The sequence below is a fragment of the Aedes albopictus genome, chromosome 3 (assembly GCF_035046485.1).
Source record: "Aedes albopictus strain Foshan chromosome 3, AalbF5, whole genome shotgun sequence".
Classification (NCBI taxonomy): Eukaryota; Metazoa; Arthropoda; class Insecta; order Diptera; family Culicidae; genus Aedes; species Aedes albopictus.
The window spans coordinates 45,435,639-45,458,637 of NC_085138.1; the positions used below are offsets into that span (position 1 = coordinate 45,435,639).

The 22,999-nt window shown below is 40.2% G+C and overlaps 1 protein-coding gene across 1 annotated transcript in view; it reads left to right on the forward strand.

The window, feature by feature from the left end:
* Positions 1-22,999, forward strand: part of LOC109401508 (uncharacterized) — a 64,905-nt gene that overhangs the window by 37,457 nt on the left and 4,449 nt on the right. The window contains exon 2 of the mRNA XM_062856975.1: positions 19,303-19,770. Coding sequence (XP_062712959.1) covers positions 19,303-19,770 — 468 coding nt within the window. The remainder of the gene's footprint in view (positions 1-19,302; positions 19,771-22,999) is intronic.

The window sequence follows — 22,999 nt, forward strand, 5'->3', positions numbered from 1 at the left end:
TTTGGGATGTTTTTATTTCCATGAAGGAACAGAAATAGGGTAATTGTTCCCATCGTTGCGGTAGTACCTAATGTTGCGGTAATGGCAATTGAGCACTTTTTCGACTGAAATGTTACCAAAAGGTATTTTTAATTGATGTATTATGCTTAAATTATGAGATTGCACCATTTGTTTGCTTAAGATTTGCCCAAAAACCTATTTTAAAAAAATGTTTTCCTTAATATGTTTGCTGTTGTGTTCCTATTGTTGCGGTAGTGTTCCTAATGTTGCGGTATCCCATATGATTTCAATGGGATACCGCAACATTAGGAACAAATACCGCAAAATTAGGAACAAATACCGCAACATTAGGAACACAATGTTCTTTCAGATAAAAACGAATAAAATGCTCATAACAACCTCAAAGTGGCAATAGGGTACTGGTTCCCTTATTAAGCATGTGGCTCCCATTTTCATCCTACGAAAAACAAACGATTGAAGCTTAGTTTGTTTTGTTTCTTATTTTTGTATTTTTTGTTAGGAGTGAGCACGCATGAAAACAAAAAGAACGGAGTTAATCGGTGCCGTAATCGCTAGTTTTCGAATAGGATGAATATGGGAGCGTGAGATTACTGATGGAACACATACCCTATTTCGTTATTTTCCCGTAGATAAAGGATAGATTTTATTATTTTCAATTAAATCCATGTAAAAAGTTTACTTGGGGCGATACAATTGTGGTTTAAGCATGAACCCAGAGCTAAACTCCTCCATGATCGGATCAATTACCCTACCTTCACATTTCAACATTCCGGGAGAAGTGCACACACTCTCTAGCTTGACTAGCGCGCTGCCAATGCTCATCAAGTAGGCGAGGGAAGGTCTAGGAAGATTACGATGTGGCGTGGTGATGGAGAATTCAAATGAATGCTTGCACAGCAGTCGGCGGGAAAAGGAGGCTGCACATTGGTCCAGGAGAGTGTCATTTTGGTAAAAAATCAATAACTTTTTTTCGAGACGAGATATCAATGGGGTGTCTTCGGCAACTTTTTTATGCATTTTAAGCTGCATCTTATGTAGGGGTCGTCCATATTTTTAATTCATTTTTGCGAAATTTACGATATAAAACTTTTTTCTGGTGCATTTTTTGAGGTCAAAATAATCTACAAAAATATAGCCCAAAGTATACCAAAAAACTTTGCTGAACAAACTTATATTTATTTTTTTCATTTTCATTGAGTTTGGAAGCGGTTTTCATGGCCGACCCCTAAAAACCAGTTTTTGGCCGATAACTTTTTTGTGTGCGTTTTTCAAAGCCTACTATGTTCTAGACAAATGTTTATGGGATGATTTTGCAACTTTTTCTCGAAGACGACCATAAGCTATTTCGTCACTACTAAGAGTTATGCACTTTTTTAGCTTGAAAATGTGCTATTTTGTGATGCGTGTATCTCAAAATGGCGCAAACATTTTTCAAAACTGTTTAGGTGACACAATTCTACTAGTATTCAACTACATTTTAATGGGTTAAAACATTGGGGATAATCTAATTTACCCATAATAAGATGCACTTGAAAACTGTGATTTATTGATATTTGCCAGTGAAATTTCCTTGTCACCATGTAAGGCTATATTGCATGGCATGCTTAGATGACATTTAGGGGGCCGATACTATTAAGCACATTGCAACAACATGAAAATGCTTCATTATGGAGTTCAAAAATCAATTTCACTTCAATATTAACAAATAACAGAAGTGAGGAACCTTAAAATCATCATGGTGAAGGTCCATTGCGTCCCCCATTTTAATTGTTGGATTTTGCCTCACGTTTTCTCGATAATGAATCTGGAGTTTGGAGTTTCGTCAAACTTACATACTTGGACTTTTCTACTGAATATTACCATCACTTGCCGTTCTTCCGACGCCCATGTGACGTGGCCAGCCCAACACAGTCTGCCTTATTTTATTAATTTAACAATGCCAATCGTTTGATACATACCTATAAAAAAATCTTAATTCATGCGCCGTGTTCCTCTTTACCGCCAAGTATTATATCCGTCAAAAGTAACGAGCTAAGGAATGTTAGAGTAGCATTTCTATATATGATGGATCATTATTCATTATTATTATTTATTTATTTGCATCATCTGACATCTTTTCTTAATGAATTATGATGGAGAAAAGCCTCCTTGAACGAACCAGAAACATTCAATTGGACTCCCTCAAAAAGGCGTAAAAACTCCATGTCTTTTCAATTGAATTGTGAATCAATAATCTGTTAATCATGCTTCCTGTCATTTCCATATGGAGTAGAACACGCTTAGCAATCATTCTCTTGTGAAAATGGTCGGAGCTTAGACATCTACAAACAAAACATAAACTGTATCAAAATCGATACTTTATTGTCCCTAAATGGCAATTGAGTAATGTCACATGCACTACACTAAGGATACGGGTAATGTCACACTTGATCTAAAAACTGGTCGCAGTGACAAACCCGAACAGGAAAAAAAAGACATCTACACATAATGTGCGGCTTATGGGCCGTCCTGTTTTGATCACGATTCAAACCGTTTGGGAGAAATTGGTTGCATTTGTAGAGTAGAATATGCGTTAATTTATAAACTCTCTAGTCTACGGCAGACTGCATTGGGCTGTTCAAGTTACACGGATGTCGGGAAAATAGCAGATGAAAGTAAAATTAAGTAGAGAACTAGAGAGATGCCTTCGGCTCCGTGCTAGGCCGCGTAATGTTTGCAGTTGAGGATAGTACCAAAAAGCACTAAACGTCCAGAGGAACTGAGCGATTGGCCCGGGCTCAGAGAAGAACGATTTGACGTAGATTGAACGCAACGATTTGCAGAGCATCAATACCTAAAACAAGTTCAAGTATGTAAGTTTGACGAAACTCCAACTCCATACTCCAACAATTAAAATGGGGTACGCAGTGGACCTTCACCATAATGATTTTAAGGTTCCTCACTTCTGTTATTTGTGAATAATGAAGTAAAATTGATTTTTGAACTCCATAATAAAGCATTTTCATGTTGTTGCAATGTGCTTAATAGTATCGGCCCCCTAAATGTCATCAAAGCATGCCATGCAATGTTGCCTTACATGGTGACAAGGAAATTTCACTTGCAAATATCAATAAATCACAGTTTTCAAGTGCATCTTATTATGGGTAAATTAGATTATCCCCAATGTTTTAACCCGTTAAAATGTAGTTGAATACTAGTACAATTGTGTCACCTTAACAGTTTTGAAAAATGTTTGCGCCATTTTGAGATACACGCATCACAAAATAGCACATTTTCAAGCTAAAAAATTGTATAACTCTTAGTAGTGACGAAATAGCTTATGGTCGTCTTCGAGAAAAAGTTGCAAAATCATCCCATGAACATTTGTCTAGAACATAGTAGGCTTTGAAAAACGCACACAAAAAAGTTATCGGCCAAAAACTGGTTTTTAGGGGTCGGCCATGAAAACCGCTTCCAAACTCAATGAAAATGAAAAAAATAAATATAAGTTTGTTCAGCAAAGTTTTTTGGTATACTTTGGGCTATATTTTTGTAGATTATTTTGACCTCAAAAAATGCACCAGAAAAAAGTTTTATATCGTAAATTTCGCAAAAATGAATTAAAAATATGGACGACCCCTACATAAGATGCAGCTTAAAATGCATAAAAAAGTTGCCGAAGACACCCCATTGATATCTCATCTTGAAAAAAAGTTATTGATTTTTTACCAAAATGACACTCTCCTGGCCCAATGTGGGCTGTGCTGGCCGTGCCCGTGATGTGTAAACTCCATCCGTACGCATATAGGTAGGAGGACCATATTTACATCGGCCTACTAGACCAATAAAGGAGACGCCATGTATTTAGGTTCGAAGTGCGGCGGCAAGTTCAATTCCCCAAATGTTGTCGGAACTCGGTGGAAGCGTACAGCTCAACAATGACAACAGCTAGGTAGGAAGGCAGAGAGTATAAACTAACAGCTACATCTCAGAAGGTAGTTGATAGAATCGAACTCTGGCAGAGCAGACGTGTTGAGTTGAACGGAAAACGTGCGCTGCATTCATTGTGCGGGCGCTTCCTTGAAAAGCGACTGCCTGCTAGCCATAACAGAACACCATGCGCCTACTGGGATGGGATGGAGGGGAGTTATAGTTTCATCAAACCGGGCTGTTTGCGATGAGCAAATATGAACGTCCCAAATCGGCCTACCATCGCAGGGATTATTTGCTGCGCTAGCTAGTGTTGTGTTGTGACACGTTCGGTGGCTTTTGCGGCTCTGTTTGGATCTTATTGCTTCGTACAACAAGAGGGAAGTGCAGCAGCAGCTGAGTTTGTTCCCTTTCCCATCATCTCCAGGCAAGTGCGTTCCAAGGAGGATGAAGGAGCCGAACAAAATAAATGGTTGAAATTTGAATCGAATCGAATCGAATCTATTTATCTACAACAATTGACGATACAATAGAGCTCCGAGAGCGTTTTACAGCAGCAGCTGCGGTGGTCCTTCTCCGTTTCGGAAGGTCGGGGTAAAATGCGCTATCTATGAAAAGATTCGATTTGAGCCTTCCAATATAAACTACGAAACTATTCATTCGAAATTGTGTAGTTCTGTTCTGCTCGAAGCCAGTCAAAGTTGAATGAAGTTAAACGTCTTCGAAAAGTTTGAAGATTTTCCAGATTTAAATTCATTATGAGATCTTTAACTGATTTTACTTTTAATAGAAGTATAAGCAGCTCGCCCAACAAACTTTTTCGCTGCATAAGAGTGGAACGAACCATTCTTAAGCAAACTGAAGCTTAAGAAACTGCTGTTCAGTTAGTTCTGTTTGTTGGGCGTATCTCATTCGATTCGTTATTTTTTCAGGAGTTTTATCATCGATTTCCTCAGGAATTCTTCACGTTTTTCTAACAATTTTATCAGGGGCAAAAAAATTTATCTAAAGGTTGAAATGAGATTTCATCTCACATTATTGCAGGAAGTTCAATGAAAATCATCCGAAAACGGGCTTTCTCAGTCTTGGGCTATTCAAAACGGTGTGTTTTGCTTTGCCCGACGTTTCGGCTCTTTTCTCTTGAAAAAGGCCCGATAAAAAAGCCAAAACGTCGAGTCGACGCATCCAGTTCAATAAAAAAAAAAAACAACTAACAGTTGCATCAGGTTCCTCTATGAGTTTTATCCATGATTCCTACACAAATGTGCCCATTTAGGATTCTTAGGCTTTATGAAATTCCATCGATTGGTAATTGATTGGTAACAAAAATGTTAGTTCTTCGAAACTCGAACGAGGTTTTTCTGTGCGTAAATGTGGTGCTAGTAGATTGGGAATCAGATCGGTGACGAAGGAACTGGTGCTTCTTCATAAACCAACACAGAGATACAGACGTAAAACTTAGACCAAATTAAGTTAAAAAACAGCGTCACTGAAAAGAAACCACCGAATGCTAATCACGCAGTGTTTAGTCGAGCCATCACTAGATGGCAGTAGTGAGCAAACGCCAAACATGAGCAAAAACAATGACAGCGGCAGCGCCAGCGCCGTGACTGGCCAATTTATAAACCATGGATTATTTGAATAAACTGGTAAAAAGGTAATCGATGGGAAGTAGAGCGAGACGTCTGTTTCACTGTGCCAACAAGGCTACCTTGAAACCACAAAATCGTTCCACATTTGCCGTTGATCATAAAGAAGGATAGTGCATTTTATTCCTCATACTTCTTTCACCAGACCTTTTACCCATATCCCACATCGCACTGTGCGAGATCGGAGGAAAGGCAATGCTCAAAATTGCACCAAAAGAAAACAAAGCAAGCCAGGCTAAAAACGTTTCAAGTGGGTCAGAGGGTACTATACGACGGCGGGCCGGGCTGGGCCGGGTCCTGAGACTGAAGAGGGTTCCCGCTGGATGGAACGAAAGGGAATCGATTGTTATTATTGGAACAATTTTTCTGCACTAAAAATTTCTTTTACACAGTAAATGAATGCTCAGCTCGCGGTACCCGGACGGACGTGGAGAAAAGGGTCCTGGTTGCAGGAAAAAAAAAAAGCGGTCCATTAGGTTCAAGTGGCTGTCGGAGCGAGCGACGAGAAGCAAATAAATAAATAATGATAGGATCAGATGTTATTTTTAAATTAAATGGTTTTTACGTCTCGGGCTTCGGGTCGACGGCACGCAGTAGGCATGTTGAAAAGGAAGCCGTACAGTATGGAAATTGCGAGCTTCGCCGTTGCCGATGGTTGCGGTTGTTGCCGCCTAATAAAGGGCCCCATTGTGAGAGCGAAGGAAAATATTTGCATTCAACAGGGCGAAAATGAACACAGGAACTCGATGAAATATGGTTAATTAATTGATAACTTGATTATGCTGAAGCACTCCGACTCAACGAATGTTTGCAATCAACGGTCGTTCATCGGTCTGCTGTCCGTTCTGTTCGTCCGCATTTTGAGAGGCGTACTTCTGGCACGTGTTGGCGCAGTAGGCAGTTGTTTCTGACAGTGACATGTTGAACGTCAGTCAGTCAGTATGCCTGCCTGCTGTGATCGCCTCGTACGATACCGGGAGTCACGCCCAGGAAGCTGCCTTGAATGTATCTCCAAATTGCTTCATTTCCCCAACCAGCAACCAAATGGGCGGAGAAGTTACAGCTCAGTGAACTTTCCACGATTAATGAAACTCTCGATGACTGTGCTGATGTGGCGGCGTGGCCCTAGCGAACTTGTTTCACGACGGGATCTGCTGACAAGTCTGGGCCCTCGGGGAGCCGCAAAGCGGCATATCCGTCTGAGAAAAATTACCATTTTCCCAAGAGGCGGTTCTGAGATGAAGAAATGATGTAAATTACTTCTTGCTGAAAATGTTTAACAAGCTTTACAAAATATTAATGACAGCGACAGGCTATGACAATCAATGAGCACCAGTCTTGTGCATTATCACCATCATAACACAAAAAAGCCGCAACATCAACATTGCCCTTCTTCCTCCATCAACGCTACAGACGACCGTCTCTATGTTGGTATCGAACACATTCGAGACGAACGCATTGATACGGTGGCTGCCGCCGCCACTCTTTTTCTCTGCAAATCTCTTGAGTAGCCGAACGCTTCTTAACCGTCGTTCCGACGCAGAGCTATGTCACTCACTGCTGGGTGACTCTCGTCTGAAAATGCCAGGATGAGGGTCAATTTGTTAAGTAGTATTGCATGGCGAAGCAAACACAAACATAGCACGCCCTATGAATAGAATGCAAAGCGTAGAACAAAAACTCGCTTCGGTGTTTCATCGTGTGGTTCGAAAACAAGAGACGATCGCTGCTGTTGGATGTGGTTGATTCTGCATTGAACGAGGGTTGGCTTGAGTGGCTTTTGCGTGAATCGATTATGTTTTGATGGACTGTGTTTGTCGTATGAAGTGATGGTTAGAGCGAGTGTCATTCGACATTGACCATCCTGAAACTGCACAACCCTGATGAGCACACATCGTTGCATAATTAGAAAAAAATAGTGAAGATTCGTTGATCATTGATATAGTGTTCGGATTTAGGACTGTAATCCATTAAAGCATTTCTCCTGATTTAGTACAGTAGACGTTCGCTCGGTGCAAACGCTTTAACTGCAATGCTTTTTAACTGCAAGTCCGCTAAGTGCAACAATTTTGCAGTTATCGCACCACTATCCGTCAAAATCAAATGTCAACAGCGATGCGATGTTTTTCGCATGCACTTTTTTGCAGTGCGATGTTTTCTGAATGCACATTGGCTGCATTCTGCAGCCACTGGCAGTTCTTTGACGTCTGTCAGCTGTTGCAGTTATCGAATTTCATTCGGTAAGTGAAACGTAAACATGTTGCAGTTATCGAACGTCTACTGTAGTATATACCTATGTACCTTAAGATTCAATTTACTTGCTCTGCTAGCTAGAAAACCTATACCGTCAACCCCCGTTCGTTTGACCTCATCTAATCTGAACACTTTTTAATATGATCCCCTCTAATCTGCACATCGTTCAAACTAAAAATGGTTCAAACGTCATTCTGCTTATGGAATGGGGTGAAACGGAACGCAGAATGAATTTTTCGTAATGGAAACTTCCCTGACTTTGTAGTGCAGCTTTAGGAGAAAGAAGGGGGGGGGTGTTCTGGAATGACAAAAACGATCTACATGTTTTATGAACGTCTTTGTAATAGAAAACGCTAGTTTTGTCGGTTGAGAATCCCTGTTCTAATGGTACCTCAACATTCAGTAGTGTGTCAGTCAGCCAGTTTGAACATTACTAGCGAGAACTCGTTTAGGGCACCACAACCGCACCGTGCCACTCCTCAGTCCTCACAGGCCGATATTTTCCCAAGTAAAAGAAAAGAACAACACTCGCTGATACCACAAGGGGATGATGATGACGACCGAAATGCGAAGATGCGAGCCCGTGAAAAGTTCAATCAGGGAGAAAAGTGAAAGGGGGAAGAAAACTTTCCAACTTGATTTGATTGGGTTGAGTTTATTTTGACAGTTTCTGGCGAAGCAAATAAGGTACAAGGCAAGGACCTGGCGGCAGCCAGCCGGGTGAAGATGAATCGTCTTGTTTTCTTGTTACTACCAACAACAACAACAACGTTGCGTTTGTTGGTTGGTTGGTATGGGATGAAAGAATACGAGACAACTAGGGGAAAATTCTCTCAAAGTATTGCGCTTCGGTTGATGATAATCATGTTTGCACCTTAATTCAAAGGTTCGATGCCTCTTCGGGATAGCTTCTGTTTGCACAAACAATGGTAAATGTGAAGATAAGGCAATCAGACTTGAAATTTGTTGTTCAAGTTTAGACTCCTTTTTGTTGATGATGTGACATTTGGAGGCCTTCATTGCTCATTGCCATTCATTGCTGTAGTCATAGATTTTATTCGAATTAAATAAAAGTTCACTTTTCTTCTAACTGTCAATCGAATCAGCCGTGCTTCTTGCGCACTGCCAACAGGTTATGGGCCCAGTCCACTTGGCCGATAGGCGTTCAATTCCGGATAGGCTTAAAACCGACTGGTAACTACAGTTCCCACTTGATTTGTTTGCGCTAGAAGTGATCTTCGTTACTTCAGGAAACAGTTTTCTGGTGTAAACATCTTTCTGACGTTTGTGCAAAGGGCCTCATCCAGTTCGACTTTGGCCCATGCTTGTGTTGCTGGATCGAGGACGGGAAAATCTTATTCGTGGAAGTGTACATTGATCAGCAGTAAACTTCGGATGCAGAATTTGGGATCTTCAACAATGAGCTGTTTAGGTATTCGTAGTAAGATCTTTCTCTGTCAGTTCTGGATCAAACAATAGACGAATTGAATGTTTCATATGCTATTCATTTGGAGATGAACCAGCCTCGGGCTGAAAATCTCCCTAATAAAGCTAATAATAATAATGTTTCATATCCTGAAAATATGTTTAAAACGTGAAGATGGTACGATAATGCGTCATGCTTTTTTGGAACCCCAGCCGCAATCGAAGCAACCCGCAAGCATTCAAATACACATGTTCGAAGCCTGCCCTCCACTTGAGTGGTGTTTCCTATAAATGATCCCACCTGGGATTCTTGCTCCCCTTTCCAATCGCACGTGAACCCATGGAGTGAGAACGTAAATAAATTAAATTTAGATAAAATCCCAATTCGATGAGCAAAATTTAGAAACGGAAATGGGGTGGAAAAATGCGCGCTTCCGTTGCTGTTGGTTACCGTTCGTTCTGGGATCTAATCATTGGGAAAATCATGCTTTCTAAGGTATGGGTGAAGCGATGATTGTAAATAACGGAATCGACACAGTTACGGTTGACTTCCAAATATCTCTTTTGAAATTTGACGCTATCGATCGGAAGCAATCTTATGTTTCGCTGGGGTCGCCAAAGGGTGACACTTACATATAATCAGCGAGTAGCGATTTTGGGTAGTATGCATTGATTTTTTATCGAAACGCAATTTGCGCAAATTGGCTTAATCCCTCTAAATGAAATGAGACCCGTAATAAGAAAGCAACTCTATTTATATCCTAAAGGAATCAATCAATCTCCCTACAAGCAAATGAAACGAAATGCCCAGGCCTACTCGATTCCAATTTCCGCCTGAGTCTGAGTGGCACTTGCTTGCACCCAATAAGAAACGAACATCATAGCAGGCTACGCAGCATCGAATGACGATTAGCGTAACGAATTGAAGCATAATTTATTGGACACCATTAAAGCACCTCTTACCCATAATCTTCCGAATGTATATGTATTCCCTTGCGATAATAAGAAGGGATGGGGCCTTCTTCGAAAGAAAAGGGTGTGTATTGTACCTTCCAGACTACGGTACTGGTGAGTACCATTTGACTACAGTCCATTCGGACAAGCCACTTAAGGATGTACCCAGCCTACTATACCATAGACCGACCATAAAAAATAACGATCATCCTTCGTTGTCCTTTGGGTTATCCTTCTTGTTTTGCCTTTTTCGTACGTCAAATTGTACCGAAAGGTTATATGATCAAATTAAATACGAATTTTCTACACGATGACAAGGTGATGTCAAAACATCTATACCTGTCATTCTGCCTGTTTGATGATTTTGACACAAATAAACAAAACTTTGCTTGGGGAATTAGTAAACGCGTTCCTGGCTACAATACTTGTTGATTTTCTGTGAGTATCCCAAGTAACAATTCCATTGCTGATTGGCTTTGTTTGACTTTTATTAGGGCTTTATTACAGCAATAATTAATACTCACAGTTTTCTGACTGCTTTTATGAAAACTATTGATAAAATGTTTTATAATATACTTGAAGATATTCATAAAGCCAGATTTCAAGAGTAAATAAAACTTTCCGATATGTAAACCTTCTGGCAATAATTATTACCACAATACTGCCGGTGGACGCATAAATGTCCCATGTGCAAAAACAGACATTCGAGAAAATCGCGTCCAAAGTTCGAAGAAAGTAAATTGTCTCAACTATGAAGTATAAGTGCTGAATCGTGTTCTAACATCAATCAATTTTTAATTTGAGCACTATTTTTTGTTTTAGAGCGATTTTATAGTTCCATAGGATTTCCAATGAAACGTGACTCTTATGCGTCCACTTTTAAGAATGTTACAAATCGGCCATGCATTTTTTTCAACAATTTTCGGAACAAACTACCTATTTTTATTTCCCCATATGATAGTACCCCACGATACATGGTCATGGGCTGCAAAATCTCAATATTGCCAAAAATGTACATGGGACAATTATGCTTCCACCGGCAGAATAAAACTGTTAAAACTCTCAACAGATGGCGATCCGTTCGATTAGTAATGACATCTGTTGGTGGGAAAGCAGAAACTACGATACTGCTAGGTTTATTGCGGTCATCATAAAAGTAAACTTGCTTTCGTTTTATTTTCGCTGGTTGTGGTCGTCGCCATATTGAAGAATTAGCTAACGTGAATGGAAAATAGTTAATTTTGCCCAAATTAACCATGAATTGATAGTTTGCCACCATTTCCATAACATGCATACTAGGGTGGCTCAAGCTTGTATGACAAAACCACATGTCAAAAAGTTCGATGGGCCCCCTTCTCATTTCGTTCTATATGACGGCACGATGCTCTGGTCAAATTTTCAGCTGAATCCGTTAACATTAGGGCGGTGCTAAACTTGTTTGAAGTTTGTATGGGAGTTTATATGGGAAAACATCGTTTTTTGCAGTTTTCTTCTGAGGGGTTCCAATTTCCCTTAAAACACGTTGTTGCGGGAACAAAGAGGGGGGCTCATCTCCGTTTCTATTTAGCAGATCGCAATCTCCTTAATTTGGGTGCGAGTCAGCTCAAAGCTGAAATAGTTCATATTTATTAGAAATTTAGAGTTAATATTAACATTTTACTTACAAATAACGGTTTAGAGCATGTTTGAAACTTGTCTAGTCATCTCCCTCGATATTCGTGGTTTTACATATCTGTGATATAGGTTATAGTTACATTTAGTTCACTTAGTATAGGAAAACTTACTGTGATAACTTACTGTATAAGATAAGTTAATTTCAATATTAATTCATTGTGTTTTATCGATTTTAGCAATAAGTTAGTAAAATATTCAACTAGAATTGTAAGTAGAACAGAAAATGTTTCGTTAACACAATTTGCACTATTCTGCTCGCTGAATACTAGTTAACATACTGACAGCTTCTCGTTTTCTTACTATTCTTACTGCTTCTTCCTGACATCTGTCCAATTCAAACTTCTAATCATCCGCTATTGTTTTAACTGATAATGAAACCAACGATATACAGTGTTGGCAGCAACACACGTAATCGATCCTATAGAAATATAGCCTGGGATATGCCGAAAAACTTTGTCGAAGACCGCTACGTGATCACACACTTGCGAAAAAAGCTATAGCCCTTGACAATACGGGCCCATTCAATGAGATTTTATTGCTATTGTTATTCCTTTACATGTTAAATGTTAAGCACCACCAGATGGTCTGCGTGTAATATCTTTTCCTACACGCTTCGGATGACTTTGCGGTCTTAGTAGAGTGGCTCAAAATACCACATGTCAAAAAGTTCAATGGGCCCCCTTCTCATTTCGTTCTATATGACGCCACGATGCTCTGGTCAAATTTTCAGCTAAATCCGTTAACATTTGGGCGGTGCTAAACTCATTTGAATTTTGTATGGGAGTTTATATGGGAAAACATCGTTTTTAGCATTTTTCTCATGAGGGGCACTATTTTTACTTAAAACACATAACCGATTGTATTGAACTATAGTCTCACATGTGCTGAAAAACTTTATTGCATACATAGATAAACTCTCTCTGCTGAGTTTTCTTGTGATTCGAGATAGTTTTACCAAATTAACAAATTGATTTATTTCATTCCAAGATGATAATATTCACGAAGCGCATTAATTTTATGATTCTGCAACCCCAATATTCACGGTAAAATTGAATGCGCATCCCAAGTAATATTTTAAGTTTTGTTCTGCTCTATAAGAGATCTTCATAGCTCCTATCCTATGAATCCTTCAAATTGTCTTCAATAATAGACTCACGGTAACGTGAAAAGTACTATCGCTGTTAGGTGGATTAATCTAGCTATTTTTTAGGGATCGTCTTGCATCCCGATAGCCCAAAGTGTGTGTGTGTCGAAGATTCCAATCGCTTTTATCACGCACTGTTGGGAGCATTGGTCCCGTACTTATAGCAACAATGCATGTTTCGAAAACCTCAAGCAGACCTTTATTATCACCCAACTCAATCTTGAAATTTATTGTTGAGTCGAGTTTGAAAAACGTTCCCCGGTGCATTGGGATGAATCATTGGAAAACTAGTGTGGAACTCGCGCCATAACATTCGTCCGTTGATAATAAAGACGCGTCTCGGTCTAGTAGGCGTTGCTGCACTGCCGTAGCCACGAGCAACCACAAGACGCCCTTCGTCGAGTCGAGTTGGCCTTGGTTGGGTCGCGAGATGCCAGATAACGAAATTCCCCGGTATCTTTGATTTTTATGGCTTTTGACACTTTACCTCGTCGTCGAACAATGTCATGGCATGCTGCATTGGGTCACCTTTTGGGACAGTTTTTTTTTTCTTTTGTTTTTGGTTTATGAGGTGATAATAGGTGGATAAGCCTATGGCTACACGCGCAGCAATTAATTTATAAGCCCGTCCCGAATGTGTTAGGTTGGTGGTTAAATTAGTTAGGAATTTTCTTTTCCCATTCTACGCTGGGGAATGCACTTTATCTCAACAAATTCAGTCATAAATTCTCCAGCTCCATTTGAGCGGCAGTCGCAACTAAATGCGCCTACTATCCCGAATCGAAGGAGTCCATTCCCTCCGACCGAAAGAACTCCATCCACATGCGATTCCTAATGGGGACGCATCTATCACACTACTACTAAAGTGACCCACGTGTTTCGGCGGATTGGCCCTAATTGGTGGATCCCCATGGCAATCACGTTGCGGCGAGCGATGTTTTAACGCCCTGCAAGTGGTTTCCGTTCGATTAAAGAGGGAAATGGAGCCGACGGCTAGACGATACAGGCAGATCAATTTCTTATACCACAGACAAGCAGACGTTGGTTCCACCTTGTGAATTCTTTATAATTTGACCCCAGCTTCTGCTGCACAATGTTTCAAACGTAATTTTGTTTATGGAACAGTACGAAATGGAATGAAACATAAGAACAAAACAACCAATAATGTACGTTTTTCCAATTATCACAGGGTTACCAGAAGTTCGAATCAAAACAGAAACCCTATTGGTTTGCTGCTCCTCATCATATACGACGTGAAAGTTTGACAAATAACAGGTCATTTCGATAGCAATTGCATAACTTAACAACATCCAAATTCAAGCATGTCTTTATCACTGCTAATGTCGAACCGGTAATTGAGAATTGTCAAATCTCGTAACACGATTAAAATGGCACAATGATCGAAAACTACCGCATCTGGTGGTGATTGAACAAAATTCAGATTCATTTTAGATCAGTCTTCGGACACTTGAAAACGTGAATACAGATCAAGAGTTTTACATCTGTTTATCGGTCTTTCCATACGGAATAACTGCCAAGGCACCCATCTCGGAGGAGGAACCCCTTTACCGTTTTTAGAACGAACCATGCGCCACGGCCAGACCGTCAGCTGGAAAAGTAAATATTATAAATTTCAATCTAGTCGGGTCGTTTGAGATTATTTTTTGTTTTGTTTCAGAGTTGATGCACTCTTTCAAGAGTGCGCATCTCATTTCCCCATGGGTGTGAAGAAATTCCATTAGCAACCATAAAACGTTTCGAGGTTATTTCATTAACAGGGTTGAATCATATCAAGCTCACAATATTGAGAACGATAAGAAAATACGACCTTAATCAAAATCAATCTAAGTTTGAATTGCATTAAAAAAAAATACTGAATTTAAATCAGTATTTGAATGAGATAGCAGTCGAATGTCGTCTTTTAATTTTTCCAACTCTGACACAGAACTGTGTCAACCCTGATAAATATGTGTCCAAACACCTCCAACATGAAGGTGTTCATCCAATGCATCCAAGTGCATTCATTTGCTGAACAAGAATTTATGGAGCATGCCGTAACAGAACAGAAGGAACCTTTTTTCCGCCTGCTTCATCGAATTAGCTCTGTTTTGCTGACTCAAATGAGCTATCCAGTAGGAAAGAGTGGGAGGGGGGCATTATTCAGAACTGAAGGTTTTCACTGAAACTTTTTCTTTGGCTCTCGCTTTCATTTCGTTCGAAAAACACAACATACACCAGATTAGATCGTAAATAACGCTTCAATCGAGGAAAGCCGTAAAATTGCACTCTGCTCCTAATTGACGGGGCACTCTCCTCAGTGTGATTCATGGTTGCTCCGCATTAAATTTTCTTCGCTCGTATGAAGCAATCCAAGCAATCCAGCGCGCGTGAATCACGGTGTGCCATGAGGTGTGAGTGAGCGCTTACACGCCACGTGGTGGATAATCCCCCAACTGTAAACAACAATGACGTCAACGCGGACTGCCAAATGAATTTTGACAGTTTGCAAAGCGTTATGTTTACAGATGTTTACAACTCAAGGATTTCTAGCACTTCTTGCAACGTCGTCGTTTGGCTTGTACCTACTCAAGACTTTTTCGATTTTGTTCGGCTACGAAGACAGCATCCAAGCAAGCCATTTTTATTCGATATGTGTGCTGTTTAAAAATGAGGTAAAGGTTGAGTCGATGAGGGAAAACAAACATCTTTTAAGATGCTTTGTTGAATAGGGGTCACACGGTAGCACAGCATACCTACTGCGAGATGATGCCGGGATTACGTATATTCCATGGTTGGAAAACAAGCACAAGTCAATTAGTCACATTTGGTTGGAGAAATAAATAGAGGAAGCTGTTTTCGTAAACATAGAAAGATTGACTTTAGAAGGGGAGTTTCAATTGGAAAACTGGAAATGGAAAACACATTTGGTTGAACCGATGCAGTAAATAGGGTACTTGATAGGGTCCTAAAATTAATAAAATTTTCAATACGGTCAAGCATGATATTCTGAAAACTCGAGTAGGGTACTGGTTCCCTTATTAAGCATGTGGCTACCATTTTCGTCCTACGAAAAACAAAGGATTGAAGCGCTGTTTGTTTTGTTTCTTATTTTTGTATTTTTTGTTAGAGGTGAGCACCCATGAAAACAAGAAGAACGAAATCAACCGGTGGCGTTTTCGAATAGGATGAACATGGAAGCGTGAGATTACTGATGGCACATATACCCTACTTTGAGTTGATTGAAAAATGTCTAGTCTGACATTTGAGGTCAACCTTGACGTGATGGAATTCGATATTTTCCTCATTGGGGATTTCAAAATGTTCCTCTGTAACGTACTCGGTAACAAAAATATACTCAAATCATGAGTTTAAACCTAGGGGCGGGACACAAGACAAATAAAACAAGAAAATATATATATTTTCAACCACAATAAAAAAAACATCGAAAAATGAGTAAATATGCATTCTTAGACTATTTATCATTTGTGGTTTAAACTGAAAATAAAGGGAGGGCTTAAGAACCTCATTGGTATATTTTTTTCATGTAAAGCATATTAACCCATATCCGCCCAGCGTCCTATTTATAGGACAGATGCCCCGAACGCCCAGCGTCCTATAAATAGGACAGTCCTTTTGATGTGAATATCTCCAGAATTATGCAAAATTCATGAATACTATCTTCTGAGAAGATTTTCTCCATATCCATACCTTGCTCATAGTGGACAATGTAGTTTGTGACTGCTTCACTAGGTGGCGTAAACGGTGCTGCAAAGATTACATATTGTCACGATCTACGAGCTTCATTTCCAATTCGAAAAGAATTTATTTCCCTGGAATCTTGACAATGATTAATAATTAATAATTCATTTCTTCGGCAGAGATGTCAATACATGCAAAAGTCGATGTATGTATGATTGTATGTTTATATGTTTGTCTATTTGTATGTTTATACAGCCATTCCATAGAAAAACGATATAGTGCAACTCCGATTGTCGTGAAACTTGGTGGGCTTGTAGTTCTTCGGAAATAATTAGACCCGTATTTTTTTATTTCGTCATTAGGGTGACCAATTTTCATATAAAGTGGTCCAAAAAAATGAGGTTTTTCAAAACTAAAAATTTACAAAAAATCGTAACTTTTGAACCATATGACCGATTTTAATCTTCTTTTTCTTTGTTTGAAAGCTTTTGAATTGTAGTTTTCATGAAAAATACGTTAAAGGGGCTAAAATGTAAAGAGTACTATAAAATATGCAAATATATTAGTTTTTTCACGTTTTCATGGTCTCGGGACCAAAGAGGTACCCTGGTTTTATATTTTTATCAGAAAATTCAGGAAATTTGGCGTAACATATCAAAAAATCAGAAATGTATGTTGTTTTGTTTTTTGAGATATGGTTTTTTGAATATAGAGAGTAATATATTTTAGTACTAGCTATTCTAAAATTGCTTGAAATTGCAAATTCTCATAAAACTATGCATAGTATTGCTTTTTAAAGTGATTCCTGGTGGTTTTGGTATCCATAATATTATAAGGAATCAAAATATAATCAAATTTAAAAAAGTGTCTTGTGTGGGAAAATTTTACCTTTTATTTTCAAAAAATCATATCTCAAAAACTAAAAAACATACATCTCTGATTTTTTGATATGTTACGCCAAATTTCCTGAATTTTCTGAAAAAAATATAAAACCAGGATACCTCTTTGGTCCCGAGACCATGAAAACGTGAAAAAACTAATATATTTGCATATTTTATAGTACTCTTTACATTTTAGCCCCTTTAACGTATTTATCCTGAAAACTATAATTCAATAGCTTTCAAATAAAAAAAGTAGTTTAAAATCAGTCAACTGGTTCAAAAGTTACGATTTTTTGAAAAATTTTAGTTTTAAAAAATTAAGATGCTTTCAAGATGGCGGCCAAAACTCCAGAATGTATGCTATTTAACGGTAATGCTGCTTCAGATACTATGCAATATGGGTATCTATTGATTGAGCATCATGAGTAGATCTCAAACATTAATATACGACGCCATTTTGAAATCCAAGATGGCGGACCATATCCAAGATGTCGGTCACGGAATAATAGTTTGAACTATGACATCATGCAATATTGGTATCTATCGATCGGGCTTGATGAGTAGAAGTCAATAATCGATATTTGACACCATTTTGAAATCCAAGATGGCACAAATTTCCCAAATGGAGGAGAACGTGCCTCTGGAGCCGACTTACTGATATCCAATTCTTCTCCATTTCTGCCGAGATTTTTGTCAGGCAATCCTAGCTCACTGGAAACGACCTTATAGTTGAGGTCAAATACGTATGATGAGTACGTTTGGTGTTTCACGTATGTGAGAGTTTGTGGGGTACTGAATGATAAATTCAATTACATTATCAGAAATCATTATCTGTGTAAAATCTAACTTCTACAGTATTTTAACATTTAGCTATGCTACACACAGCGAGCACTCTTTATTTGATTTGTTTTAGAAAATTAAATTTGAGAAATGTTGAACACTACAGTTGAAACTACATGAAATTACAAGGGCCATGCATACTTTTAGGCGTTTAGCGGGTTAGATTTCTGTCCCAATTTACAAGTTCTTTTTCTATTCTTTCTGAGCTCTCTCATTTGTTAAGAGCTGTGTATCTATACGGATCAGAATATAACGATAGCGTAGAAGTTGTGCTGAAATAGAACTTGAGAAGATTATCAGATATTGAGGACCTACAATGCAGATTTTTTTTGGAACTACACCATAGAGTTCCATTTTTTCGTCAAATCATGCCTATTTTATTGGAATTTGACCGTTGATAACAAATGTATTTAAAGATTTAAATTGTGAGACACCTTGGGCGTTAACGAGTTAACTACGTATGTCATCATGAAACCGGCTCCCTACTCACACCTAGCCTTTATAAATGACAAGTGGTGATTTTCTGAATCATTTGGTTGCTTAAATAAATTGATGGATAACTTAAACAGTTTCAAGCGAAGGATCGTTGACCAGATGAAACATAGAGCTACTATTTGCCGTTATATAAAAGTTGGGTCGGCCATATTGAATTCGGCCGTCATCTTGGATTTTAGAGAAAACAATTTTCTAACAATGTTAAACAGTCTTTCAATATTTTAAGCCACAGTGTGTGGTGATGTTTAATACTTTTTATAGTCAATTGGGTGTTTAAAATAAATGTTATAATGTGCTCTCTCTTCACCCTTCAATCTCTTGATAATCTAACCATCTGCTTTTTTCTCTTCTCTTACAGATCAACACCCTCGCCATGGACTCGCCAACGAACAAAAGTGACAACAAAGCACTCTCGGATCAGGACCACCACCAAACGCCCGAGTCACGGTCCATCCTAGTGCTGGCAACTTCCTCACCCAGTCACCGCAGTTACAAACCACTGGCCAACAGCCAGCAGCCGTCGTCGAAAGTATCCACCCCCGGCGGCAAGAAGCGCCACTCGACGACGGCCACCGCCACGGCCCTCAACTGCAAGGCTCGCATCTACAAGTGTATCAAGCGAATCCTCAAAAGGAACAACTTTTCCTCCAGCAAAGAGCAACACAAAGTCCATCCAGTAGTGCCACCGCAGCACCAACAGCATCAGCAGGTGCAAGATAAATCAAAGGTGGTCGACTATCGGGAGATTAAAAGTTTACTCGAGAAGGAAAAGTCCCCGCTGGACTACGATGTGAACCTGGCCAAGTGTGTGGACAAACCCGCGCTGGTAAGTGTTTGATTTCGGTGAATATGTGTGGTTTAGTTTCAGTGGAATATGGTCAAGAGTTCACATGACTTTTCATTGCCATTGACTTCGTTCATTTCATTTAGTATTACCCGTGGTATTACCTCATTGCATATTATGGTAAAACTGAATCAACAATTCCTCACTATAACATCCGGTTCATGGGGTATCCAGTTAGCCTAGTGTTTAAGGCTATGGATCGCCAATTCGGAGACGGTGGGTTCGATTCCCGTTCCAGTCGGGGAAATTTTCTCGACTCCCTGGGCATAGTGTATCATTGTCCTTGCCTCACAATATACAAATTCATGCAATGGCAGGCAATGAAAGCCCTTCAATTAATAACTGTGGAAGTGCTCAAAGAACACTAAGTTGAAGCGAGGCGGTCCAAGTCCCAGTGGGGACGTAGAGCCATAAAGAAGAAGAAGAATAAAAAGATCCGGTTCGTGGCTGCAGCCCTCCATCTTCAGCCACGTCCCACATTTGCCAAATCGTTACGCACCTTGCAAGTTGCCCTCCAGGTCTTCTCGTACCATCCGAATATCTTCCAAACACCAGCTTATTGCAGGACTGTTATCCGGTATTCTTGCCCTGGAAGATAAAGTGACGCTTGATTGGCGGCGGCTTGCCCAAGATATTGTCCCGTCTCCGAGTTGGAAGCTTATTCCGGACGTGGAACGTCTGCTGCAGGGCGGTAATCTGCCGAACATGGTAATCAGCTTCTCAGACTCAGTTTGTAGACACCGCCGACGTGTTGAACCTCTACGCCGAGGCGTAGCTCCCCGAGACACGTCAACTCGAAATTCGTCCACAGCCCTTCACAGAACTTCGCTAACTAGCCTTCGTCCGTAGATGCCGTCTATATATGCCATCAGGATCACCTTCGTTTTCCCGCAATCTTTTACGTACAAACAAGGGTCCGCCGCGGCAACTTGGAACCAATTCTTCATCAACACTTCGTCCAAACGTTTGTTCACGCACCTACGTTGGAGCTGGCATACATGGTTCTCTTTATCTGCGGTCTCTAAGCCGGTCGGTTGCCGTATCAGGACGCTTTCAGGATGTCCGTAGAGGTACGCTGTCATTATATCCAAGTGGCGTACGGACATGTAGTGGTTCGAAGCAACCGTTAGTAATGCCCCTCGTTGCCTGGCACGTCACAGGAGCGAACACATCGTGAACGTCGACTCCAGTTCGCTGGGTATATCCCTGGGCAACCAACCTTACCTTGCACTTCACGATGTCGTTATTCTCGTTCCGTTTTACCTTGTAAATACACTAGCTTTCTGAACCTTCGGCCGCGGAATCAGCTTCCACGTGCCGTTCCGTTGTTGAGCCAAGTACCGTGGTCGTGTTTCTTGAGTAGTCCTCCTGGAGCGACGAAATCCAGAACTGGATTCCTCTTCTTCACCACTAGCTTAATCACTTGCTTCAGGATCCTCAGTATCCCGTGCCTCTTCGTTGGTATTGTAACCGTTTAGTTACAATTATCTCAATATTATTTTTAATTTGTGCATTTGTTCAGAAACTGTAGTGTTTTTATAGATTGTGTTTCATGTTGGGTTTGTAAGATTGTATAGATATTGTATAGTTTGTGTTAAATGTATTAGATCAACGGGCTTAAAAAGGCAGAATAAATCAACTGTGGTAATAAGGAAAAAGGATTGAAAATGGATGGGTGGTGATATTCAACAAGGAAGGAAAATGAAGGGAGAATGTAACAAATGGAAAATGAATGGATTGGCTAGATAGAAATTTGGGGAGTCGGCCATTGATGAATAGTAATTCGGCGTCCGTGCAAGACAGTTGAGCCAAGTGATTGAAGTGCCTACAGTGCCCAAAGTTCCGTGTGTGTCCCTGAACCACAGTGCGAGGCCAATAGTTCAGCCAAGACCTTTGTTTGGATTCTATAATCCTTAGATTGCCCCAGCCAACTGTGCACGTTCGGCCAAACCAACGATTTCGTTGGTATTGGTCTAAACGACAAGGACCACCTCTCAGGCTCCGTAACCGCCGTAGAGAGAGAAGTCTCGGACCGTGAAGTCCTAAGTGTCCAGGAGAACCCTTCTCGGCGTGGCCAATACGGTCTCGTCCTGTCGATTGCGTCAACGAAGGGAACGCCGTAGACTCCCAGGCTACTACCGTAGCAATCCGCCATTGCCTTTGGCCCAATCAAGAGGCGCCGCCGCCATTCAGGTGCGCGAAGACCAAGCCACCAAGTCGCCATCTTCCTACTCACCACCGCCGAAGCAAACCTCACCTGCAGCAGCGAGCGCTCGCCAACGTCCAACAACGCCCCGGTACGTACCAGAACAACGATCCTCACACTACAAACTAGCCCATATTAGTAGCAATAGCCCAATAAAGTTCAGACACCCAACATCAGTATTAGATTAAATAAATCCCACATAGTTTTTGTATAACACTTTTTCAATTCACCAATCACTAAGAATTCCACAGTTTCAGCACCCGTTGTTCCGCGTAGCCCCTCCGAATTACCCAGTAGCATGCCGACCCTGTAGACCCAGCTCTAGGTCTCATGCTGCTGAGCTAGTTATCCGGGAGCCTTGGTTTAGCCACTGGGTCGATTGAACAGTTTGTAAGTCTCTGTAAGTCTCAGTATCTTGCCCTACACGCAGAAAAATGGCGCTTGTTTAAAACAATAAAACGCATGGTTGATTTTCAAACTGAGAATTAACTTATTCCAAAGTTATATTTCTTTGTTTTCTAGTCTAGTCTAGTCTACACATACACAGCCATTCATTGAAAGAATCCTGGAGAATGATGGAATCGACTAGTTCCGTCATTCTTCTTGTCATTATTAATGATTGCAATACATTGGAGATGCATTACAAGCATTAAAGTGGCCAGGCCTACTGTGCAGCGTTTTTAATACAACAATAAAGACAATGAGTGGGGACATCTCGTACCAACCGCTCAGTTTATGAAAAAGCAAAATTCAACACCAACATTTCAAAAGGGCGTAACTGCATTTGGAAGTAATACCTTCTTTCAAAGCTGTAGGTCGTACTGCCTCCCTTACACTCAAACCACCGTGGTTGCCGGAAAGAGGAGAGTTTTTCCCATCTGGTACTTGTTGTGAAAAACATGATCCACAGCTTTAAAAGAAGGTGATGATTCCAAAAGCAGTTACGCCCTTTTGAAATGTTGGTGTCGAATTAAAATATGATAAGATTCGGTGGGGGTGACGATG